The 14,958-nt window shown below is 38.7% G+C and overlaps 1 protein-coding gene across 3 annotated transcripts; it reads right to left on the bottom strand.

The window, feature by feature from the left end:
• Window positions 1-1,881: 1,881 nt before the first annotated feature.
• Window positions 1,882-14,908, bottom strand: MAT2B (methionine adenosyltransferase 2 non-catalytic beta subunit). Of its 3 annotated transcripts, XM_075164120.1 has the most exons (8): window positions 14,342-14,496; window positions 12,721-12,754; window positions 10,310-10,500; window positions 9,398-9,512; window positions 8,947-9,099; window positions 6,004-6,197; window positions 4,931-5,044; window positions 1,882-3,874 (listed from the first exon to the last, which is right to left on the bottom strand). In XM_075164120.1, the coding sequence occupies exons 1-8, from the start codon at window positions 14,402-14,404 to the stop codon at window positions 3,704-3,706; spliced, it is 1,035 nt and encodes a 344-aa protein (XP_075020221.1). In that variant the 5' UTR covers window positions 14,405-14,496; the 3' UTR covers window positions 1,882-3,703. The 3 variants fall into 3 exon arrangements, with proteins under 3 accessions (XP_075020221.1, XP_075020220.1, XP_075020222.1); XM_075164119.1 differs by lacking the exon at window positions 12,721-12,754 and having other exon boundaries at window positions 14,342-14,908; XM_075164121.1 differs by lacking the exon at window positions 12,721-12,754 and having other exon boundaries at window positions 10,310-10,504; window positions 14,342-14,509.
• Window positions 14,909-14,958: the final 50 nt, after the last annotated feature.

The following is a 14,958-nucleotide window of genomic DNA, read 5'->3' on the forward strand; positions in this document are numbered from 1 at the left end:
GTTTAAATATTTATGTCAAAGACGATAGACTGTTACTGATTTTGTAACTTATATGTAAAAGCTATAATTTTCACCTTTTAAGCATTAAGAACAATTTTTCTTGGCAGGAAAACTATGTAGCGAACAGACATGACATTTAAGAATATACTTGCCTTTCGCCTTTGTAATCTGTCACAGCCTTCAGATTATGGTAGTAAAATAAAGAAATGATAGCCGGATGGAGTTTGGTATTTATTTTTTATAGACTACATATGGAGCAAAATGGAAAATACATTGCTAAATAAATATAGATTGCTAAATTCTATCATTAACATACTGAAATAAAATGTATATTTATCTGAACAGAATCCAGATCTTAACACACATTTATACAAAAGGATGGAATATCTCAGCTTGGGACTTCCCACATAATTATGACAGCTTGATGTTCATGATCACCTTGCCAGAATTTAGGTAGAATTACCCAAAAACTCCTGGTCAAAAGGATTAACGTAGTGAAGCTTCAATCTAGGTTATAGTTTTGAGCCATGCCGTAAAAGTTAATGAATGAAAGGAGCTACCCATTTAACCCAGTTACAGTCAGCGTGACTTACTTCAAAACCTTTTAGGTTAATTTTCCTTACACTTCCAAATAGATTTTGAATTGTGAAAACTACACCTAAGACATTTTTTAAAAGCACTAGTAACAAGACCCTTGGACTGCAGGCTAGCTGAGAACATAGTTTTCATTGAACATAGCCTTTGAATATATCTAAACAACTTTTTGTGGAAGGGATGCAGTAGGAGGTGGGGAAAACTCATGTTGCCTTAACATTTGGTTTTTCTGTATCTTTGGTCATCCAACTCTTCAAGAGTGCAACTAAGAGAATCACATTTTTTTTATATATGTCTTCTTGTCTTTGTATCTTCCAGTCATAGTCATCCTTTGTAACTTACTCCAGAGTTACAACAGTTCACTGTAACTAGCTCTAGACCCTTCTTTTTCAAATTAATATATTCTCCCTCTTTTTGAGTGGAAAAATTAAGTATTGGGCTGGGTAACAACATACACAAGGTGCAACACATACATGAATTAAATCGTAATTGCCAACATCTTATACAAAAATGTTGTCTGGAGTGCTGCTTAGGAAGCAAAGAGTTCCCCAAACCACCCCTTCCTCTTTGAACAATTGTAGGTTTTACTAAAGACAAAAATGATTCTGCAAATGTAGCACTTAAGAAAGTGCTCAGCGTGAGAAAAATTCAAAATTCCAATTCTCTCCTCCCAGTATCATGTCCAACTCATCCCTATTAGGTGCTTTATGTTTGGGAGAGAAGTTCTTTTTCCTTCCTGGTCAAACCACCCATCCAGTAATGGATGCAGTGCCAATTAACTTATACCAGTTGAAGGGAATGGATGGTTAGAGCACTTTCCTGTAGGTGGAAGAGAGAGTTTTGCATCATCTTGGGGAAAAAAAAAGTGCCCCTTTCTTTAATAAAACAAAGTATAGAATTGAATACTGCCCTAGTCAGTATTGTAACATCCACTTTTTTTTTTTGTGGATCTAGCTAGCAATAAGCAATTTGAGAACAGTTTAACAAAAATGAGCAGTAAATCCAGAATGGCATATACTGCCTTCCAAATATTAATGTATTTCCCCACATTTTTAAAATGGAAATGAAATTAAAAAAGAACCACTTACAGAATTATTTAGCTACTTGATTTTAATAAAATACTGTCACTTCTGATTATGTATGCCAAGGGAAAAAAAACCAAAACAAAACAACACAAACACACAATGGAATAGCAACTCTTCTGTCCACTTCAGTGTTCCTCAAAGTTTTTCTTCTTGTGGCTTTTATTATCCCCATCCCCAGTTTTTCAGTTTTATCAGTTTTAAATTTATTGTGATTTTTTAAAAAAATACGGCGTCAAATGTAATAAAAACTTAGCAAGTGGAGGGGATGTACTCAGAATCTTCCTGATCAAGCACTGAGGCACAGGATGTTTCAGGCTCATATTTTCAAAACCTTCTGTACCTTTTTTTTGTGTGTACGTTTATCACATCCCCAAGGCAGCGGGCACATTGTCAGGGAAACACTGATGTAACCTAATCTAACTCTGGAAATAGTTCATTGAATTAAAGGGTGGGGGGAAATCACTGAAAGGGCACACAGATTTCAAGAAGAATTGCAAATATTTATGATTCAGATAAACAAATCCTGATAGTAAAGAAAGAATCAACAACTGTTTCTCATGCTGGCAATATATATTTATTGTCATTTTGGAGATAGGTTACCATGTGTATATCAGGACTTCAGACTAAAAACAAATTGGGATTATGAACTCTTAGCATATGCCAGTTGGAAATTAAATGACTGAATGTAAAGCTGACCTTTAGAAGATCTTCAGTTGGTCTATTTTTGTGTGTGTGTGTGTGTCCCCTTTTTTTTTTTTTAAATTAAAAGCTGAACATCTTCCCCTCCCCCTTCATTTCAACCTCAGAAAAATAAATGGTCACCCAAATGCAGCTTTTTCTCATTTTACTAATGATCTGCTGGCAGTTTCAGAACACTTATATTGTTGATTCTACAACTTCAGAAGGAAGTTAACCTTTACAAATGGTGTTCTTCCTCCTCTACCTGGGTACTGAGTCCAACTTTAAGGACTAGACTAAAGCAGATTAAAGATTTGCTTATATTAGACTATTGCGGTTACATTATTATGGTGCAAACCTTCAACATACACGCTTTGCTGTGCCAGAACAAGATACAATAGTGCAAGATCTGAGAGTCTGTGCAAAAGAAGCCGCAGTGCTACAAATTCCTGAAATAGCTTTCCTTTCCGTCTCACATGTATTGACTAACAAACATCTTCCTCCCACTCATTTCACCAATCCCAAATACTACCCAAAGGAAAGAGAAAGATGAAGATATTTCATGCTTTTATACAAAAAACAACAACTCCCCACTTGAAAAAAAAAAAAAATCCTCCAACTCCAGTCTCCCACCCCAAAAAAACCCAAGTCAAAACTATTTGTTCCCCACCTTCCCAACCCTCTTCTAGCTTTTTTAAGTCACCGTTAAAACAAATGCATACAACTTACTGTACAAATATGAAGCTGCAAGCATTCAAGTTACAGAACGTTCTGAAAATATTTCAAGCATAAAAAGTACACTAGATAATTGCAAAAATAAAGTTTCACTTTTTTTAAAAAACATTTTGATCAGAGCTCAAGCAAAACATTTAACGATTCCTACTTCAGTTTAACTTCATAAGAACACCACCTTCAGAAGTTAAAAACAAAAAACTCAGATTTTGGGTGATAAAGTAACTGACCATGTCTTTTAATAAAGAGAAATGGTATATACAACAATGGCACAGACCTTAAGCGTCAACAACATATTTCAGCCAAAAGTAAGTCTACAAGTGATCCGAGTCGTTCTTAGCATCAAATGGTACTGATTACTAAGAACCACAATCTGCTAGGAACAGACATTAAGTTAGACTGGTACGAATGGAAGGAAAGATCCATGACATCAAATAGGCTCAGTTTTTGTCACTGAACGTTTTTTAGGCTAACAATTTCACTAGTGCAAAACCATATGTTTACCTGATTAAATGAAAACTCATAAATGTCACAATTTAAGAACACTCATACAAAACTATTTTTTTCTTTTAAAAAAGTGCCACATACCATACTTTTACTAAAAAAGTTACAAACTAATGGAAGACTGTCTGCCTCCATCTCTTGTCAACAAGAAAAGGCCAAAGTGATTCTTTGATCCCAGCTCGAAATGGCGTTCTCTGACCTATCCCCAGCATCTCCAACTTGGAGCAGTCTAGCTGAGCATTCCTCGGACGAAGAGCACCCACAACTGGACAATCAGTAATCTAAAAAATAAACAGGAAAAAAACCGCAACACACCAACAAGTAATGAGAAATGACAGAAAAATATTTATTCCTATATATGCTCATTTAGAAATTTTCCTTCATAGCTTTCTGTATAGGTACATTTCCCTCCTCCCTTCCAACTATTTTGTGGGAGGTTTTTTGTTTGGGGCTGGGTTTTCTTGTTTGTTTGTTTGCTTGTTTTATGGTTAATTTCATTTTGACATAAGAGATGTCAGGTAGAGCAACATGAAGTGTCTTAAGTTACTGCTCACCCTTTATGCCTTTCTATGTTTTATTCCTTTTTTCACCCTATGACTATAATCACAAGGTAAAAAGTGCTCTGAAACGTTGACAGAACCATGTCTTGATTGATATACTTGAAGACAAGTAGATTTGGACAGAAAAAATTCAGACTAACTTATTGTTCTCCATTCTTATTCTCTCCATCTTCCAGGCCACATTTCAGTTCCAGCCTTTACTAATTCAGAATCCTTGGAATTTATTTTGGATATAAATAAAATCTTATTTACATGTTATATTCTCAAAACGTTATCAGTATGTCTTTAAGAGTAGTCTTACCTTTATGTGTCAATAAAGCTGCAGGACAGGTGTTTTAAGCAGAGCAAAAATGATTTGAAGTTCTTAAGTGCATATATTCAGAAATAAATCTGGACATTGAAAAGTTCTTACAGATTTCTACCTTCAAGTTAAAGTTCTGTGAATCTGTAAGCTTTTTTAAGGACAAAAATACAACAAAAAAATATGGATTTACTCATGACTAAAGGGAACTGTTCTTCAGAAATACCGTTACACTACAGACTGTAAAACTGGTTACTGACTGACTGGGTAATTTCTGCAATTCAGCAGGTCAAAGCAGCTGTTGTTTTCCGGAGATAGATACCAGACAGCATCCTCAGCAATACATCTGCTGTGCTAGACATACTCACACAGGTTGTCCTGAAGACGAAGCTTTCTTGTATAGCTAGCATAAGACCTACTGCTGGAAACGATAAAGCACATCCATCTTTCTACAGGTTGAACAACACATGACTTACTGGTCTCAAGTGGCTGCTGGGAAGGTTGAAAGCATCTGCAATTGCACATGCCATTTCATACTTAGTCATCTGTTCATTGCCAGACCAGTGAAATGTTCCTTTTACTGATGGGTCCTATGAAAGAAACAGGAAACACAAGTGAAGAAAAGCAGCTAGCTAGCCCTCAGGCTAATTCCTGTGCAAGAATTGTGCAGAATAATCTTCCAGCAAGATCCTATCGTGAAAGGCACGTTAACAGCACCTCACTGATGTTCTGGAAATGTCTTGCGCATTCTCAGAGAGCACCTGCCTAGGGATTGAGACTGAAAACTGGTGTTGCATACATCTGACCTGACTTTTCACAAACAGCTTATATTCTGTAGAATTAACAGGAGGGAAAGGAGCGAGCCAACCAACCAACCACGGTCAAATAGCTGGGGAGGAGGAACTTGGCTGTTCTAACTCAAACACAAATGTAAAAGGCACCACATTCATTCTGAATGAATTCTGCAAACCATGTACAAGTCTTACCAAACAAATTGATTGTGCCATGTCCACCATATGTGCATGGTCCATTTTTTTCAAAGTTATATGTATGAAAAATAAAGGTGGTTGGTTGGTTCTGTTACCTTGCAAAGGTGGTAATCTGAAGGTGCTGTGGTAAATAAACACACTGAAGTATTTAAGTCCAGTGGCTTATTTTTGCCACTTCAGTGTTCTTAATACAATAAACAAGGGCATCTTTGAGAATTACATTCAACCACTGTGGGTTTTTTTAAGTCCAAAACGGCAATTTGTAAAAGGCATGTTAGAATAAGTTAGGTATTTGCATTTCTCTCCTGTATATTAAAGGCCCAGGGCAATTTTCAGAAGGATCTGTCCATCACTTCACTCGCTTTTGTTTCAAATGTCAGAATATCCACACACTGTCACATAAAGATACTGTAGTATTACAGCTAGTTCTTTCCTCCCTCCCAGTGTTCCAGAAATGCATAGAATAACACAGGTTATATGCAGTTCTCAGTTGTTCAGAAACAAAGCCAAGAACTCCAACTGTTTTTACCTTGAAGAGGCTTGTTTCTTTAAATTCTTACCAACATTCTCTTCTCTGCTAGTTGTCTGCAAACAGTTGCTACATCCTTGACATTAGTAGGAAATCTTTGCTGCCAGTGGTCCATGTTGGCAGATTTATTACTGAACTGCACTTTGTCAAACATAACAGTCACAGCACTTTCCTCCAGTCTTTCTACCTCTCCATACAAGACAGGAATTCTAAGTACTGCAGCATCTAAAAGAAAGAATATTTTAACAAGTATTAACATTGTTATGAATAAGTGTGAATGCTGTAGCATAACCTGAAAAGCGTTTTGGAAGTGTTAAGAAATATGTTGGTGATATTAAGCATCTACAAATCACAAAGAAAATGCAATTAATATATTTGCCCTCAGAATATAATTCTAATTTATATCAATTAAAACAGTTTATAAACACTAAGTTTATATAAACTTATTTTCATTTATGCCATTAATTTCTATAAAGTTAACAAGCTTTCATTAATGCTGCAAGGAGAAAAAAAAAAGGGTTTGGGTTAGAACAAGAATTAAAAAATGAAAAAAAGCCCTGCACTATGCAGTTACTCCAGCACTCCCCATCCTCCCTGGGTAAGAGCAAGAACAAAAATTCCCACTAATCACAAATCACCATATTCAGGCATCAATTACAAAGATTTTTCATCCAGCATGCAGAAGTCTCCTGCATAAAGGAGGATATTATTTACCAGAAAAAAAGACATGAACTTTGGAATTAATAAAAAGCTTGACAAATAAGGAATAGGTTCACAGAATACAGTAGTAAACAATACTAGATTTCAAGATTGCAATTTGAGAAATTAAACTAACAGTAAACAAGTGCAAAGAAGGATATTTTATGATGGAATACATCGTACTAGTCTATCTCAGTCATGAAGACTCAAAAGGCCTCTTTGAGGGGAAATCCAAGACGGCTATGACAAATTCATTATAAGTAATACAGATATTTTTAGTTAAAGAAAAAGAAATAAAATCAGTCCTGATATTAGAAGTGGAAGTCACCAAATCATTGCAATTCTTAAAGATTTGTAGGAAAATGCTATAGCTATTAGAAAGATAAAAAGGAAAAGCTAACACAGAACTTATTCTCACAGAAAAATAAACTGAAATAAGTACTTGCACAAGAAAAACAAATACAATAAAAAACCCAACGTGACACTGATTTCCTGCTGCTCTAGAAACAGTTATTTGGTCATTCAGCAAATATGTTCTTCCTCTCTTGAAATACTGCTTGAAATACCTCTTTTTTAGTATCTTAAGAAGTATTCATTATTTGAGAAAAAGACTGCCACCTTTTTGTTCTGAGAGCACTACCTGAGACTTGGAGAGTATTACCTTCATTACCAATGGTTCTGAAGACCTACTGCAACTTTTTCGGTTTACAAGCACAAGTACTAAATATAACTTGCATCCTCTCCTAATCAAAGTAAAATATATTTTAAAAAAATATGCAAAAAGCCAAATTATTAGTGGAGATTCTTGCATTATACAACAGAAATGGACAGGGAAGTTCTTCACGCAACTACAGACATTTGATGGACTGAATTCTACCTGTACAATATTAGCAAATTAAAGTCTGGAAGACTAATACACGTAAAATATTTATATTTGTATGAAACAATAGAATTGACGTTTTCAAGCATCTTACTCAGCACCATCTCGAAATTCCTTCTGCTAATAATACCACTGCTGCAACCCACTACTGCCTGACAGATCATGCTCAAAAAGGTTACGAAACAAAACTGAAGTGTTGAGTTCGGGGAAGGATCTAGTAAGATACCCACACGTACGTGAATTTGGTGCAGTCTTATCTTCATTACCAATCTAGAAGAGGGAGCAAACAGCATCACAGTCAAATTCAGAGATGGCATTTAAGTAAGAGGTGGAGTGAGTAACTTTTTATTTAAATTGATTTTTACTTCAATAAGACTTTTCCTATCAGAGTATTTTTTTACAAAGTCTATTTCTTACTAATAATGACAAACCTAAATTAAGGCCTATCATTTTCAAACATAGTATATATATACTTACTGAAAGACCATCACAATAATTTATCAATTGCTCAATTCTCTGGTTAGGCAGAGCAGAATCACAGTGCGAGTACCATACTGACACATTTCTTCCAATTCTTTGAGATAATAAGAAGTGCTTCTTTCCTTATAATCTGTGAATGGAAACTGACAGCATACTGACTAGAAACAACCAAACCTCTCTTTTGTACGAGAAGTAAGTTTTAAATGCAAGGGAACACGTTCAATCCCAAGCTTTTTTCCTGTATTAAGTAGAATTTTTTATATTATGTTTGTGTGTTTTGAATGCCATTTTTCATTAAGAAAAGATTTAAATAAAAAATAAAAAAAATTAGTTGCTTAAAAACAGAACAGGAATCTGATGTGTGTGGTAAGCTAGGTGGGTAAAAATAAAATGGATGGCCTGATGGGTTATGTAATGAGAGCAAAACAGGAGATCAGCACAAAAACGAAGAGAGTAACAACAGAAGCCTATGTTGATTTTATCTGCATTATTATTGAATCGCAAGTCTGTTTTTCCCTTCAAGTAAACATCCGTTTAGAACAATTGCAATGCATCCCCATGAATAACAGCAGCTACATATTAAGTGTGCTAAAGCTTGCGACATTACAATATATCGATGGTGTATTTTATTTTTGCTTAGGAATGGTTGATTCCCAGTAGACAAAGGCTTGTGAATGTCCGTCAGCAGAGACTAGTAACACAAATGAAGATTGGAACAAGTAAGAAATAAAGCTTTAGTCAACCTGTAAGCAATAGGAATCGTTTATGAGCAAGGAGACTGACTCCTAATCACATTCTTTTCTAAACCTCGTTTCCATGGTTTTGCAACTTTACCACTAACTTACGAGTCTATTAAGCTAATATACAACTAAGTAAAAATAGAAAGCCTCTATTAAAAAATGTGTGTGTCCTTACCTTCATTATTTTCCAGGACTGCCTTTTCACCTTCCAGTTTGGTTTTACCATATAAATTCAGGGGATTTGGTACATCAGTCTCCTTATAAGGTGGGCTTGTTCCATCAAATACGTAGTCTGTACTAATGTAGATCAGAAATGCTCCAATTCCAGCTAGGAAGAAAATGTTTATACATAATCTATTTTAATTCCTGCCTTGCTTGAAATCCCAATAAACCTTTAAACAAATCTCCAAAAGACCTCATCTTCTAGCCCCATTCATTCCCAGTGCTTTGTCGTTCACTGATCCTGCACATCGACATGCATGCTACCCTTACAGAAAATGGATCGACTGCACACTGATCGCAGAAATGACATTCAGCGCTTTCAGTAACTTATTCATATTTATGTTCCGGTATAAGTAGATGGGGTATTTTAACAAGAAACCAAATCCATTAGATGGTCTCCTTACCCGCTTCTCTTGCCAAGTTCCCTGAAGCAGCCACATTGAGCTGAGAAGCAGCATCTGGTTGACTTTCTACAACATCTGGCCTTCTCTCAGCAGCACAATGCACTATAACATGAGGCTGGAAATTAAAGACTAATTTTAAACAACAAACATTGTCAAGAGATTGCAGTTGTACCCTAACTCTAGCGATGAACTCCCTCAGGCAAAGAGGCATTTCACTAAGTTGTGAGAAGTAATAAAGCAGTAGTAGTATTTTTAATCATAGCATTCTGAGGAGTGTGTTTTCTGTAGGAAGTAAAACAGAACCATGCTGCTTCAGGATTTCGTATTAGAATACCAAAAAAATTGATCATTAATTTTGCAATTACAATCTTCAGTAGCTTCAATTTTACAGCAAGATTGAAGTTGTTGGGTTTTTTAACTTGGTATAATAATATAAAAAAAAATACTAATATATATATCTCACACACACATAATGATACTTAAAAAAACATTAGCCAAACTGTTTTCAGATAAGCCATTTACATGGCTTATTTGACATATACAGACTATTAACAAGATATTTAAAGCCATTTTATAGCATGACACCCTGCATAAAGTATTTCCAGTTTTATATATTCCCCTTGCAAATCAGACTGAAAAAACAGTGGACTTCTTACTGCACTGCACACTAGACATGCAGTTACTGCTGTTGTATTCAAGTATTCTTCAAAAGAACCGCTTCATATTACTATGTCAATAACTCACATTTATCTTTTTCTTGTGGCAGAAAAGGCAGCCACAGAATTGTTCAGAGCTCTGCCAAAGCATTAGCCCCACTAAAGCCACATGAACTCAGTATCAGAACAGCACTGTCAGCTGATTACCAGATGTATAAAGTACCCTATCCATCTACTTCATACTCCAGAAACTTACCTGAAAATCATCGATAATCTCATGAACTGCAATAGAGTCCAGAAGATTAATCTGTTCAAATCTGGGCTGAGCTCTCCTGTATCCACAGCCAACTGCATTCCAATTATTTTCATTGAATTCTTTAAACACAGCTCTGCCAAGAAGTCCCGTAGCACCCGTAATCAAAACTCGCCTACTGGGAATATCCACATCTTCCTAGGGAAATGAGAATAAGGAAAGTTTTCTTTGTGCTGTTATTTATTGCTGTTTTTTCTTAAAAAGCGTGCAAGGCTACAGTCAGTGCTACTGAATTTAATAGCTTTCCTTGCCACATGAGTGTTTTGGAGTGTCATGGAACACAAACATATGGGAGCACCAATACTGTACCTAGTCAAGTATTTACACATATTTTTGAAGATACTGAAAACAAAAGTTAAATGGGAAACTCATTTACTTCTACAACAAGAGGAGAAAAAAAACAAACCACTAATGAAGACAGAATTTTAAGTTCATTGAAAATCTGGTAACTTTTTGCAATTTGAAATGAGGGAAATAACTTCTTTTGAAAATGGACCCAAAATATTTACAATCCACATCCTGCAACAAATAATTTTCGATAGACTGTGCCCATTAGAGGTTGCAGCAATACAACACAACTCACTGTGGGCCTACCTACAACGATCGTGAGAACTGAAGACTTGAATTTTATTATTAAAAAGAACAGTAGTTCATCATTATTCAACACAATAGTCTAATAATAAGTAAAACCAAGACACAGCTCTCTTCTCAGTTTTACAAAATGCATCTGAAAGTAATTTGATAATTTAAACTCTCAATCTATACAACATACTAAAGCTTTACTTCAGCTACCCCGCATGTCAGTACTTGAGACAGTTGTGTACACCAGTTCACACAAAGTTCTTTCCTCTCCAGCACTCACTAGACCATTAAGTTTTCAAGACAGCAAACACAAGATTCATGTCTGTCTGTGCAATCTTTATTTTCCTTTCATGCTTTCCTCTGCATGTATCATGGAACAAGAGCCTGCTAAAAACAAAAGCATATGCTCACATGCTCATACTTCAGCTGTGCAGAATCCATAAATCTTGGGTTTCCTGCCCACTTTATACACAAGGACGATTTGTAATAATTGATTATAATTTTGTAAATGCTCTCTACTACGCAATTCAAATAGCCCAGTCACTTCTGAGCATTTCTACATTTTCAGCATTCTAACAGACCACTACTTTTTGATTGCAGCACAGGAAGCAACAGAAATTGCTTCCAAATTACTGTCTGTCTTTCAGCCTTAAAGTTAAAAAGTTTTTGTTCCATAAGGGTATATGCAGAGGTGCATTGTGGAAACAGCCTATCCCAAAACAATTGCTTAAAGTTCCCAGCACGCTGCGTGCATTTTCCTCAACTCTGAATCTTCAGACTTATTCCCATCAGTACTGAATGAAAATCAATAATTTCTGTCTGGACAGTTCTTGAAAATGACAAACTACAGCAAGTAATGTTTTTAAAAGTTACCTTTACCTTTACAGTCAATTTGACCTCAGAACACAAGTTTATTTACAATTTTTTAAGGCTGCCCATGTTTCTCTGAAAAGCATAAGCAAGAGCATGCGAGTACTGTTTTCTTTTTTTGTTACGTACTTTTTATCTTAGCAAAGTCTGGATGGAGCTCACAGGACAGATTATCAGTGGTTTTACAGCCAGAAGGTACTCGCTAATAAACATCAAATACTTGCTGCAGAAAAGAGTCGAAAGGTTCTCCAAAAACATCACAGAGTATCTTTAGTAAGTAGAAAATGACCAACGCAAAAACATGTGTTGTTTGTAAGTATTTTAAGCATCATTCATCTAAGTTTGTTTATTCTACGCATCATAAAGAGGATGTTACGTTAGCAGCACAGCTTGAACCGAACACAATCATGATTTTTGCCAAGTTAGGTACAGTTTGCATCCTGTTGCTCTTGTCTGCAAGACTAATTGATTTTAGTCACTTGTTTCTGAGAAACCACGGTAAGTGATAGATGTTTCCCATAAATTCAACACAAAGTGACTACTGGTTTAAACGTATTTCACCTTGCCAGAAGTTAAAGGTTCTGGTAATACAAGACCTGCACAGATTAACTCTTTCCCTACATGCTGCCTTGCTGCTTCACAGAATATCACCCAGCTGCAACAGCATTTCTGTCTCAGAAACCACAGACAACGGAACTTCCGAGTCCAGAGGACCTCTGAGGTTTACTGTTCCCACTACTGCTGTTCGCAGATGCTCTCACAGACTTGCAGAAGCTACTGCTGTTGCCTCACAGCTGTCCACACACAGACAAGTGAATACGTATTAACAGCAACGTATACCTCAATGTAGCAACCAGATCGTCTTTAATAACTAGCAAAGCTAAAAAGTTAATTGCTGTTACTTCCCTTGTCTTGCAAGGAATTAGTCATGGTGCTCTAGAAGAAAATCTGTATCTACTATCTAGTAGTATCAGTACTTAACTGAAACCACATATGGAGTAGCATCTTCTTTTTGACTTTTGTTAATTTACGTATTTTTTCTTAAATATGGCTGCAGTATTAATAATGTAATGCAACTAAAAGATAAGACTGCTTTTAACTGTTATCCTAACGAGTTAAAAAGTACACTTCGAATTTGCAGTAATTTTATAGACAGTCACTATATATAAAGAATAAAAGACATTCTAGAATTCAAATATAAGCCTTTTGCCTGCAAGTTTTATAGGCTTAAATGCAAGTTCTTGTTCAGATTAGCCTATCTGCTAAGACATCTTTTATGTGTGTTTCTCAACTAAGAAGCAATCACATTCAGAGTTATCAAATGTGCAAAAAGTTCTCTTAGCAACTGATTTTGCACAATTTTGACCTTTATAATAAGCATCCAATTTCATTTTGCTTTATCTGATGTTCAATATTGAGAAACTCTTAATGTAATAAAAAAGAATTGTACTCAGCAGTCTCACTCAGATAAAAACATACAAGCAACAACATCATAAGATTAAAAAATAGTATTTACGAGACCTCAGATGACTTTGTAGACGCTACCAAAATACAAAATAAGAGTATAATTTACAAAAGTAGTAAAATGTAATGCATTTTGAGATGAAAACCAAGACACAAGTACTTTTTAAGCTTTAAATAAAAACTGAACTTGACAAAATCACGATGAACTCAAAAATATCAATTTTAAGGAACGCCCACTAAAAACGGAAGCTACTGAGATCTGCAACACAAGGTGATGACAAGTCACTGCAGGGACGTCACTGCACTGAGCTCTTCATTCAGCTTTGACATGGCCTACAGCAACAAAAAGCAAAAGGAAAACCAACAGGCTTTCCTGAAGTCACGGAATACACCTGACACGCGAATACACCTTAACTCTGACAAGAAGTTGTTACGTAGTTAACCTACACCTGACACACTCACCCCTGCAGCAGTTAAAAGCTGCACCTGCCGAACGTTACCGACAATAAAAGGTGACAACAGCAAGCAGCAAGCTACAGCAGTAACGATACGGGGAGTCACTGCAGCGTTCCCTAGGGCAGAGGGCTCCTCCCCGCGCAGCAGGGCCGCTAGGATGGAGCGGTTTAACGATTAAGCGGGCTGAGCAGACACAGCTTCCCGCTGCAAAACGAAAAAATCTTCACGGTACTTCACGTGAGGAGACGCACGCTCATTCCGGTTGCCCGGGCCCGCGGGCAGCCCCCCAGGGGAAGGGCGGCACCTGAAGTAACGTGGAAGCGAAGACCCAGCGGCGCCGCCTCAGCCAACGCGCCCGGCCTCCCGCCGCGGGACGCCAGTGCGGCCGCAGCGGCCCCGCCGCATTGCGCCCCGCGCTGCACCGCCCGCCCCGCCGCTCCTCGCAGCTCGGCGGCACCACCCGGGAGGGGCGGCCCGGTCGGCGGCGCACTCCGCGGCCCTACCCGGGCTGTGGGAGGGCGGGGCGGCCGGCAGCCCCCACCAGCCGTCGTTGCGCACCCGGAGAAAGCCGCCCCGCCGCGGGCTGCCGGCGCCGCCGCTCACCTCCACCAGCTCGCAGCGGCCCGGCACGAAGCGGATCTTGAGTTCCTTCTCCCGGCCCACCATGGCGGCGGCGCGGGGGCCCGGCGGGGCCTAGACCGGGGCCGGGGCCTCCTCCTGCTCCGGCGCCCGCTGGGCTCCTGGCGCTGCGGGAGGGCGGGCGTGCCCTGCGCCAGGGCGCGCCCTCATTGGGCCGCGGGGACGCAGCCGACGCAGGCACCTCCCGCCGCCGCGCGCTCATTGGCTGGGGAGCGCCAAAGGGGGAGGGGCCCGAGCGGGGGTTTAAAGGAGCAGCAGCGGCCGCGGCGCTCGCGGGGAAGGCGCCTCGCGCGGGGCCTCGCTCCGCCCGCAGGGCCCGCCGGGGCGGGGCAGCGTCGTAGCCCCTGCGGGGCCTGCGCACGCGGGGAGGGAGGGGCTGCGCCTCCCGGGGGCGGGGCTGAGGTAAGGGGGTCCGACTCGCCTCCCCCCGGGGCAGCCGGGGCCGGGAGCAGCCCGAGAGGCTGAGCGGTGCCACCGCCGCGGCAGTACCGCTCCTCCGCGCCGCGCCTAGCAGCTGGGAATAATAAACAACGTGGGAAAGCCTTGTACGTAAAACACGTGACCCAGGTACCAGCACCTCC

This window comes from Calonectris borealis, chromosome 15 (genome assembly GCF_964195595.1).
Source record: "Calonectris borealis chromosome 15, bCalBor7.hap1.2, whole genome shotgun sequence".
Taxonomy (NCBI): domain Eukaryota; kingdom Metazoa; phylum Chordata; class Aves; order Procellariiformes; family Procellariidae; genus Calonectris; species Calonectris borealis.

Coding starts and splice junctions, on each gene's coding strand:
- MAT2B (XM_075164119.1), bottom strand. CDS start 14,579: ATGAGCGCGCGGCGGCGGGAGGTGCCTGCGTCGGCTGCGTCCCCGCGG. Junction 6,198..8,946: donor AGTCCTGGAAAATAATGAAG/GTAAGGACACAC, acceptor TCTTTCTTTTAG/ATGCTGCAGTACTTAGAATT. Junction 3,875..4,930: donor CCAGCAGCCACTTGAGACCA/GTAAGTCATGTG, acceptor TTTATTTTTTAG/ATTACTGATTGTCCAGTTGT.